The sequence below is a fragment of the Aedes albopictus genome, chromosome 1 (assembly GCF_035046485.1).
Source record: "Aedes albopictus strain Foshan chromosome 1, AalbF5, whole genome shotgun sequence".
Taxonomy (NCBI): domain Eukaryota; kingdom Metazoa; phylum Arthropoda; class Insecta; order Diptera; family Culicidae; genus Aedes; species Aedes albopictus.
The window spans coordinates 116,726,418-116,737,721 of record NC_085136.1 but is presented as its reverse complement, the minus strand read 5'-3'; the positions used below and the strand labels follow the sequence as shown (position 1 = coordinate 116,737,721).

Sequence of the window (11,304 nt, the reverse complement as noted above, 5' to 3'; positions counted from 1 at the left end):
CGTGGAAAATGTAAACTTCAGAAAGATATTCTCATAAGGCGATGTCCATAAACTACGTAGACTTTTTTTCGGCCATCTCAGACCACCACCCCCCTCCCCCCTCGTAGACTTTTGTTCATACAAAATTTTCGAAATTTGTATGGAGCGTAGACTTTGGTCGAACCCCTCGTCCCCCCCCCCCTAAGAGTCTACGTAGTTTATGGACAGGCCCTAATGATGATTCACACAAGTTTTTAGCAAAGATGTTCAAAGAAATGTCTGGCTCCAACTTCATATTTATTATCAGGAATAATAAATCCGAGCAAAACATATTCCGGAAGCATCACTCAAAAACTTTCTTAAATAATCAATGGAAGAGTTTCATAATGAATCTCTGAAAGAATCAATGAAATTAATCGTAAATGAATCGCAGAAAGAGGCTCTGGGGTGATTTGAAATTACGTAATTCGCTGAAATTTTCCAGCTCCGGAGGAATTTCTGAAAAAATCCTTGGGAAAAGAAAACGCTAGAGGATGGGTCCATGAAGGAAAATACAAAGGGGCATCTGGAGGAGCTCCAGAATCCCTGTTAAAAATTACCTGTAGAAAATATTGAAGGTTTGCCTGGATGAATTTTTGAAGAGATCCCTGGAAAATCTCCTGAATTCCGGGTAAGATTTGCAAAAAACTTCTTAAGTGTCCCAAATGGAATCACCCAGATAATTTCCCGAAAGGTATCTTGGAAAAAATCCAAAATGGGCTGCTAAAGGAATTCCCAAAAATCACTAGAGGAATTCCCGATAGAATCCCTGAAAGAACTTGGCAAAGAAATAGCTGGAGAATGGATATTCGAAGGAATCTTTGGAGACATTTCCGAAGCAATCTCTAAAAAAATCCCAAAGAATTCTCGGTGGAATTTTGAAGAACTTTTCGAATATGTGGGAAAATCTTTGTATGAATTCTTTAACTATTTCTTGAAGAATTCCTGGAAGAATATTTCAAAACATCTCCCGAGGAAATTCCCGAATAGATAACTAGAGAAAATTCCAAAAAAAATGCCTGAAGAAGTAAGCGAAGGATACCCTGGAGAATTTCCAAAAGCAATTCCCTCACTGGAAGAGATTCATCTGGAACCTCTGGGGAGATCCCTGAAGGGTGTCCGTGAGGAATTATAGTAATAACGACTGCATAAATTCCTTTGAAAATTCCACTAATGAATATTCAAAGGAATCCTTGGAGGAGGAATTTCTTGAACAATATTTTGAGGAAATCCTGGAGTTGGTAAGATGCAGCACCCAAAGCAAATCATAATCTTCCCATGACTTAATGATGATCACTCCTGAACTTGTGTTCAGCAGTGGTAAATTAGCACAGCACATGGTAATCAACTGAACAACGCCTACTTCAACAGTTATTCAGCCCAAAACATTATCAATCCAGTTGAAAATCGGAGTTTTCCACTATCGATGTTGGATTTTTCTTCAAATCCGTGCGTCGGACCTAATTTCGGAAGTGGTGCACTGTATAGTGTATAGTACACCAGCTCCGCTATACAACGCACCACTTCCAAAGTTAGGTCCGACGCATGGATTTGGAGAAAATCCAATTTCGGTAGTCGAAAATACCGGGTTCCAACTGGATTGATAATAAAAAATAAGCTTATTTCAGACCTCGTAGATTTAAATAGTATTTAAGTTAATGATGAGCATTTTCGATTTCAATTTTCTCCGATCGCATGAAATGTCATTTAGGACTACATATTTGAAATGTTCGGCCTGGACTTTATTTCCTTTTTTATTCCACTCGGTTGCGAACGGTGCGGTTAGACTTTTTCCGCATGTTATGCTAGAATCAACATCGATGCGCCCCTTGCGGCACTGTGAACGCGCTCGCGTCCGCGAACGAAACGAACGAAGCAAGAGAGAAACGTCAAACACGCAACCAAAACAACCGACCGCCGTCGTTCGCTCCACGTTTGTTTCGATTCCTTCTTTGCGGCTACGCAAGTTTCGCGAATTATACCGAACGCGTAAAAGTTTTGCTTTTTCGAGTGATTTTTCTGGTGAAATCTAGCATTTTTATCAGGTAATTTGGGTGGACTTGAAGGAGGTGCACTAATGCTGCAAGTGTATTGTGAAAAAGTGGACGAAATCGAGGAAATTACGGGGTAATTTTGGATTGTTTTGTTTGCGCTCGATGTAAGGTTAGACGTGTTTATTGCAGCCATCCGGGCTGTTCCGGCACCGGTAGAATGGCAATTCCATTTATGGTATCAATAGACACCGTGGGCGCAATGTGACTTTGACCGTGGAATTTTTCAGTGTATTGAATGAAAAACGTAGAAATTAAACACTGTTGATTGACCTGTACCTATAGGTATACATTAAAATTCCGTGTAGCAACTATTCTGTAATACCTACATAATTTGATTGACAAATGCGAGAAAAGGCCTCCCAAAAATTACTATACATATAAATTCGTCAAAAATGCATGACTGACACTAATCTACATTTCTCCTCTCCCCATCCGCAGCCAATCATGCCTCCCAAGAAGATCCTGGAACCGGAAGTGAAACCCCTGATTGGCCGTATCGGTACCAATCTGCGCATCGGTATCGTGGGTGTACCGAACGTGGGAAAGTCAACCTTTTTCAACGTGTTGACCAAGAGTGCTGCCCCGGCGGAAAATTTCCCCTTCTGCACGATCGACCCCAACGAGAACCGGTACGTATTTGGTTCATCATTCTCTTTCTGTGATTAGCTTATTGATTGGCACCACGGTGGTGCTGGTTGGACGACCTCAATTAAACCACCAACTACAATCCCATTGAAAGTACATACCTTTTGAAAATTTGGCGCGAAATGGTTCATTTGCATATCAAAGGAGTAACGTATTAGTTAGTTTCGGGTCCTTTTACCTTCAAATGACGATTGATTGCAGGTTGCGTTCTTTGAAGGTTGATTGGAACAGAGTTTCGATGATTTTGTTTGATTTAACGGCAACCGAAAAACGGCAATAATTAAGCGCTGCTCTATCTGTAATTAGTGGACGCACTGGGGCACACATAAAATGCCAAAGGCTGCCTGGTGATGGCATTCGTTCTATTTGTGGAGTATTGCAATGTTTCCAGTTGATATGTAAATGCAAATCCTATTTAACCATTAACCTGGGTCTCAAAATGTTGTATTTTAGGAAGGAGATTGTCCATGTTTCTAAATGGGGTTTTAGGAATCCTTTCAGGGATACCTTCGGCAGTTCTTTCAGGGATTGCTTTTGCTTCAGAGCTTTACTAGGGGTACTTCGGAGGATTTAATCCTTCCCACATTTAATTTGAATTCTTTGTGAATCTATCAATCAAATCTCAAAATTATTCAGCCTGAATCTCCAAAAAATGTCTATCACAAATCCTGAACAATTCACGTAAAATTTGAAAAAAAAACCTTTTGAAAAATCTATAGCAGGAAGTTTCCATAGTAGTGTAAAGGGTTGTTTGTTGTTAAGAAGGAGTTTCTTGTTGCCAGATTCCCTCAAGAAATCATTTTGTCGCAGTACGCATATGCGAAGAAATAAAAATTCAAATGGCAGTCACTGTGAAAAGCTCCTGTCCGGAATCAGTCAAGAAATAGCTTGAGCTATTCCGTTCAAAACTGAATTTAAGGAGAAATTTGCAGAAAAATTCTAGATGAATTTCCAAATGAATCCTTGGGGATACGCTAAATGTTTTCCGAAAGAATCCCAGACAGGATGCATGAAGAAATAATTCTCGAAGGAATATATGGAGAAATCCTCAGAAGAAGTTTCTAATGAATTTCTGTAGAAAATCTACTCAAATTATTATCCAGTCTCAATTATTCTCAAATAAATTCATGATAAAATATCCGGTGAATTTACCGAAGGAATCGCAGGAAGAAGTGACAATGATTCCCTGAAGGGATTCTCCAAGTAACTACATGCGAAATTCGGTAGATATTCCCCATAGAATTTATGAAAAAAATCGTGTTCAAAATACCTGTTCCCAAATGGAGCCATGGATGAATTTTTGGTAGGAACTCATGAGAAATTCCCCACGAATCATTGATTTAATTCTCAATGAAATTCCTGTTGGAATTTCCCAAAGAATCACTAAAAAAAATTTCGTTGGAATAGGTACATTGAAAAGGTGCCGATAGAATCCGTGGATGAATATCTGAAAGTAACTCTGGAAGAATCCCTTGAGAAATTGCTCAATGAATCTAAAACTTATTTCTGGATGGAATCTATGCAAGAATTCTGCTAGACATTCTTGAGAAATTTATCAAGGAACCCCTGCAGAAATTCCCAAAAGATACGCCGAAGAAATTCTCACAGAAATAACTGAGCAATTTTCCGACTGATGATTTCCCGAAGATAACTTAAAAAACCCTTGACGAATGACTCAACAATACCGGGAAAATGACTTAATGAATAGCTTAAGGTCTGAGGTCAAGCTCGTCCGTTAAAAATTTGAAATTACCACGTGTTGCCGTTGGAAAAGCACGTTTTAGCTCTCTCGGAGAGGCAATTTGTCCCGCCCGTTCGAGGTTGGCAGTGTGGCCAGGAAGTTTTTTTTTTGGAATGAGTTTATGGTTAGTTTTGTGTAATATTCTTAACATTTCAATGTTTTACCATAACATTTTTACAAGCTTTATACTCATGAAGAATCAAATTAGAAAGAATATTATTAGAATAAATATACTATTGAAAGATGCAACCTAACTAAATCGGTAAAAGCACGAGTATTCATCAAGACCATGCTGAGGTTTGGAATGAGTGTATGGTCCAATCCCACATTCCCACCTTCCCCAATCTCACCTGAGCTGTGGATTTTTTCCTAATTTAACCAATAATTTACCCATCTGTACATACACTGTGGTGCATAATTGATCGGACAAACGCCGATTTTCATACAAAATGGCCAAGTTTAAGTTGCTGTAACTATGGTTTGCTTTGTTGGATTGAGCTCAATTTTTGACACGGAACTACAAATATGCTGAATTTTGTGTATATTAATTAATTAATATATATTAATTAATTAATACAAAGTATAAAATGTTTTCGTTCACAGGTCTGGGCGTGGCAAGGCGTTGAAAATATTGCAAAAGTGATCGGACAGCGGTACCCCTTTGATTTACACGCGTGCCGCTGTCCGATCACTTTTGCAATTTTTTCAACGCCTTGCCACGCCCAGACCTGTGAACGAAAACATTTTATACTTTGTATACACAAAATTCAGCATATTTGTAGTTCCGTGTCAAAAATTGAGCTCAATCCATCAAAGCAAACCATAGTTACAGCATCTCAAATTTGGCCATTTTGTATGAAAATCGGTGTTTGTCCGATCAATTATGCACCACAGTGTATGTACGTTGAGTTATTTGAAATTCATAATTGATCACACGGAAGGGCTCATATAGCCGAGGCGGTAAACGCACGGGTATTCAGCATGACCATGCTGAGGGTGACGGGTTCGATTCCCGGTCGGTCCAGGATCTTTTCGTAAAGGAAATTTCATTGACTTCCTTGGGCATAGAGTATCTTCGTGCCTGCCACACGATTTACGCATGCAAAATGGTCATTGGCAGAGGAAGCTCTCAGTTAATAACTGTGGAAGTGCTCATAGAACACTAAGCCGAGAAGCAGGCTTTGTCCCAATGAGGACGTTACGCCAAGAAGAGAGAGAGAATTGATCACACGGAACTTTACCATAAAGTAACAAATAATCAATTTTCTTGCGCCAATTAGAAGCTTAGAATCTTGCATTATCGAGAAAAATATCATACATAGGCGTAGCCAGTGATATGGGCTCGCAAGGGGCAGAGAAAATGAGTTCTCAAATCAGTACACATAATCAATATTCTATACTAAATTCTCAGTCATCAAATCTAAATTAATTCTTTCTTTTTTATTACTGTAAGCCACCAGAACCCACTTTGAAAGGATTAGGCATAGTCGTAGTTAGGAAATAATAAAGGGGGGAGGGAGAAAGGTGACTTTAAATATTAAGTTGCCGCTTTGCAGGTAAATAATGTCTTTCTTCCACGATAAGCGTCTTGAGACGATGAACTTTATAAGAAAAATAATACAATACATAGGCGGAGCTAGGGAAATAGTAATGAGGGGCAGCCTCTAGAAAAATATACACAAATTTGAGAAAGCAATAGCTCAACAAATTCTCATTTTCCTTCACAAATAAAATGTTGGGAATCTTTCTTTATTGGAAAAAAAATATCACACATAGTCGTAGCCAGTAGGATGGGTTTATATGGAACATTTAATTTCAAAATCAGTTTACTAAAATGCACTATTTATTTTTCTATTACCAAATGATCTTCTAAAAATTGGATGGGAAGCTAGTTTTAGGTGTTCCCCAAACCTTCTCATTTCTCTCACAAATCCTTATGCCCATTTTCGTGTTCAACTGCGTACTGCGATCCAAGAAAAACGGTTTCTTGGAAAATACAGGAAATGAATTTCCTATGCATCAAGATAGGCCCATATATTCCTACTGAACTGCAAATAGCCTTTTGGTAAAAAAGCATTAAAATAACACAAAAAATAGACGAAGTTTAGAAACTAGTAATAAGGGGCATTTACTCCTACGGAAGACATAAATGAAATGAATGAAAAAAAAAAGTTCAAAATTTAAAAAAAGAACTCTTAAAAAAATCTTTAAAACTCTTCCAGCATTTCCTACTACGATTTCTCTAGAAACACCTTCTATGAAATCTCCTGAAGTTCTAGGAATTCCTCCAGAAATTTATTCAAGAACTTTTTGTGGGATAATTCAATGCAATATTCCATGGATTATTCCAGAAGTTCCTCCAGTGATTTCTCCAGGGACATCTTCAGAGATTTTGTCCAGAAATTTCAGCTGTGATCCGTCAAGCAATAGGACAGATCGGTGAAGTACTAGATTTGTAGTAATGAGCTGAATTTTAGTATGGTGAGAAGGTCAATTCTCCGTTTTTGCAGTGAAATGGTGCAAAAAGCGTGGGTATTATGATTCCTTGCCTAATTTGATGCTGTTTGAGCAAAACTTTGGAAAACAGTGTTGTTGTTTTCTCCATTTCTTGCAACATAAACAACATAGTTATCCAAAGTTTTGCTCAAACAGCATCAAATTAGACAAGGAATCATAATACCCACGCTTTTTGCACCATTTCATTGCAGAAACGGAGAATTGACCTTCTCACCATACTAAAATACAGCTCATTACTACAATTCTAGTACTACACCGAACGTGCCCCATTGTTTGCAACTGTGATTCTACCAGCAATTCCTTCTAGGACTCCTCCAGAAATTCTTTCTGTAATACCTCCAGGAGTTCTCCAAGAGTTTTCTCGTGGGTTTCTTCAGGATTTTTTTTCTAGGATTAAGCATGACAATATTCCGGACATTCTTATAGAAGTTCCTTCGGTGAATTGTCTAGAAATTTCTTTAAATCTCTGAAGGAATTTCTAGATAATTCACCAGAGGAACTTCTATAAGAACGTCCGGAATATTGCCATGCTTAATCCTAGAAAAAAATCCTGAAGAAACCCACGAGAAAACTCTTGGAGAACTCCTGGAGGTATTACAGTAAGAATTTCTGGAGGAGTCCTAGAAGGAATTGCTGGTAGAATCACAGTTGCAAGCAATTGCTTGACGGATCACAGCTGAAATTTCTGGACATCCAGGGATTCCTCCAGTTATTTATCATGGTATTTCGCCCGGAGCTCCCCGTGGCCTTCCTCCAGAAATTCCAGCATGGATTCCTCACGTACTATTCCTGTGGTTCTTCCAACTATTCTAGCTTAGACTCCTCCAGAAATTCTAACTGTGGTTCTTCAGAAATTCTGCTAGGGGTTTTTCTAGAGCTTTCTTGTTGTGATTCTTCCGGGCAATCTTCCTGGAATTCTTCTAAAAATTGCTTCGGTTGTTCTGCCAGGGATTTCTTTAAGGACTCATCCAGGAAATCGTCCAGAGATTTTATGAAAGAATAGGAGGCAATCAGTGAAGTACTAGATTGAAAGTAGTGAGCTGAATTTTTGTATGGTGAGATGTTCAATTCTCCATTTTTGCAATGAATTGGTGCAAACAGCGTGGGTTATATGATTTCTTGACTAATTTGATGCTGTTTGAGCAAAAGTTTGGGTAACTGTGTTGTTGAACTTGCATTAAATAAATAATACAACAACAAAGTTACCCAAACTTTTGCTCAAACAGCATCAAATTAGCCAAGAAATCATATAACCCACGCTGTTTGCATCAATTCATTGCAAAAATGGAGATTTGAACATCTCACCATACAAAAATCCAGCTCACTACTTTCAATCTAGTACTTCACTGATTGCCTCCTATTCCTTCAGTTATTCTAACTACCGTACCTCTAAGAATGATTTTAGTGATTGCTTCAGGCATTTATCCTGGCATTCTTGCTGGAATTTTTCCGGAAAATCTTCCTGAGATTTTTTTAGAAACTTCTCCTGTGATTCCATCAGGGCCTTGAGTCTGCTCTGTGGATTCCTTCAGAATACCTCTACCAGTTCTTTCAGGGACTTCTCGAGATATTTCTGCAGGTATTTCTTCAAGAAATTTTTCTTTCGATTTTCCAGACATTCCTGATCTTCAGAAATTTCAGAATGGTTTCCTCCAGTAATCTCTAGGATTTCGGTTGAAATTTCTACAATGGCACATTCCAGAATCCTTCTAAGATTTCCTACAGTGATTTCTCAAAAGATTCTTCCAGAAGTTCATCCGGTGATTCATCCAGAAATTTTTTCCAAGAGATTTTATCCAAAGATTTTCCCATAAATTTATCATGGTATTCCTCCAGGAACTCCTCTTGGCCTTTCTCAAGCAGTTCCAGCTGGATTTCATAAGCAATTTCTGCTGTGGTTCTTCCAGCAATTCTTCCCATGACTCATCCAGAAATTCTTACTTTAATACCTCGCGGCATTATTCTAGGGATTCTCCTAAGAATTTCTCCTGGGATTTATCCCAAAAATCTCTTGCTGGGATGATTTAATGCATTACACAATCATTATAGGATTCAGAAATCTCTAAAAGAAGCATTTCGGGAGATAATAAGCCTCTGAAATCCCATCCGAAGTGGCTGGTGGAATGCTAAAAGAAGTTCCTTGAATATATGCCAAGAGGATTGTCCTACTGGAGGAATCGGTGGAGGTGTTCTGGAGAAATCCATGGAGGAGTCCCTGAAGGAATCGTTGAAGAATTTTTTGGAGGAATTGTAGGAAGATTGCTCGAAATAATCCAGCAAGAATCCTCGCATTCTATTCCAGGATGGGAATTCCATAAACCAGTATAGTGTAAATCGAAAGCCGATGTATGAAGTGTCGCATGACAGCATTGAATCATTTTCAAAACATGGCCCTGGAAACATGATTCCGGAAAATCGGTAAACGGATTCCAAAGTACCCAAATATATTCATATGCTACAAGTTTCAAAATCATGAAGCTTGATATGTGTTTATTCATCTTCGAAAAATAGACCGCGGAACCACCGGCACCGATTTCCGTGAAATCCGCAAATTGATTCCAAAATGGACAAATTATTTCGAATATCACAAAAATAGCTCGAAATGATATATCATAAAAAATCAAGAAATTTGAGGTGTCGTATGAGGTACTGAATTATATTCAAAAATTGACCCCGGAAGCGGTTCCTCGAAACATCCGTAAACCTTGTTCCAAGGCACTTAAGTGACCGGGATGAAATTTCAGACATATTTTTCTATCATTCTAGTTCAATTACGTCTGAAAACTAAACTTTTCTCATATCGAAATTCACTTTTCCCAACATGGACAATTCCAATGACCCATTTTTATTCCGGAATAACTCCGGAACCAAGTGTTCAATCCAAAAATCCATATCAAATCCCTAAATTTGAAGGATATGCACTTGTTGTGTTAAAATTTGGATGAAAAATATTGAAAAACAAAAGGCTATCGCGAAAAGAGTGTTTTTACGAACTCTTCTTAGGGGGTTTTTAATAAAATCGAACGATAATTTGACAATCCATTTCAGAGATTTCATAAGAATTTTTCCAGGGATGTTTAATGGAAATCCATTCCGTCGGAAATTATTGTAAGCAATCCTGTGAGAATTCCTCAAACGACTCAATCAGGTCTTCCATCCAGGTTTCCTTATGAAATTCCTCCATGCATTCCTTTTGTGGGCTTCGTGGCCGAGCGGTTAGCGGCGTCAGTCGTTTAGGTGTCTCGTAAGCCTCGGAGTGTGGGTTCGATTCCCGCTCCAGTCGGGGAAAAACTTTTCGTCAAACGGAAAATTCTCCACCGGGCCACTGGGTGTTATATGTGTTGTCCGTTGTCGAATGTTTGTGCTGTTCAGTCTGTAGAGGCCGCAAGGTCGAAGACGGTGTAATTGTGTAAAAAGAAATACTAAACATTATTCCTGGAATTCCTGCAGAATTATTGAGATTTTCTTCAGAACGATTATTTAAGGTATTCTTTGGGGAAATTTTACAACTTTGTTTTGGGGAATTGCTATCAGGATTCTTTATTTTTTTTAAGGGATTCATTAAAATTATTTTTCCGAAGTTGCTTAAGGACTTCGTCACATAATTTCTTTCGGAAATTTCCCAAGGTAGGGTCTTGTACCATTTGAATAGGACTTTTTTTTATGAATTCGTTCACGAATTTCTTTGATGAATTCTTTCAGGAATCCTTGTAAAACTATTGCAGGAATTTATAATAGAATTCTTGTAGACGTTATTTCAGGAGCTCATCTTGGTTTCTCAAACTACCCACTGAAATTTCTCCAAAGACTTTATTTAGGGATTTTTGATTTTTTTTTGCAGGGAATCTAAAAAAATCTCCAGATATTCTCATGGGAATTCTTCTAAGGATTCTTACGGGAGTTTCCTCCAAGCATTGTTTTGTAAATCCTTTCAGAAAATCATACACGCTAACGCCGCTCAGCACTAAAGTGCATAATTTCCAGACTACACCAAATATGTGTAATCCTTGCACATTCACAAAATCAGCTCCTGTTTTCGCAAAATCGTTAAATTCGCAAATATTTTTGTACAGCAATCTAGCTAGGTTTACAAGTGACCTTGGAAAACAAAAAAATATCGACATTTCGCGAGTGTACGAGATGTTTTTGAGAATGTGTAACTGTAACACATTGTTGTGTGGTCTGGGAATTATGCACTTATGAGTAGGGCTTACTCATTTTAGTGCTGAACGGTTTTACTGTGTAGTAAAATTCTCCAGGGATTTCATTGGAAGTTTCTCAACAAGTTGCTCAAACAAGTGGGATTCCATAGTGATTTCGGCTCTGTTG

The 11,304-nt window shown here is 38.3% G+C and overlaps 1 protein-coding gene across 1 annotated transcript in view; it reads left to right on the top strand.

The window, feature by feature from the left end:
• Positions 1-1,907: 1,907 nt before the first annotated feature.
• Positions 1,908-11,304, top strand: part of LOC109402212 (obg-like ATPase 1) — a 106,715-nt gene continuing 97,318 nt past the window's right edge. The window contains exons 1-2 of the mRNA XM_019674844.3: positions 1,908-2,063; positions 2,511-2,701. Coding sequence (XP_019530389.1) covers positions 2,517-2,701 — 185 coding nt within the window. The 5' untranslated portion in view covers positions 1,908-2,063; positions 2,511-2,516. The remainder of the gene's footprint in view (positions 2,064-2,510; positions 2,702-11,304) is intronic.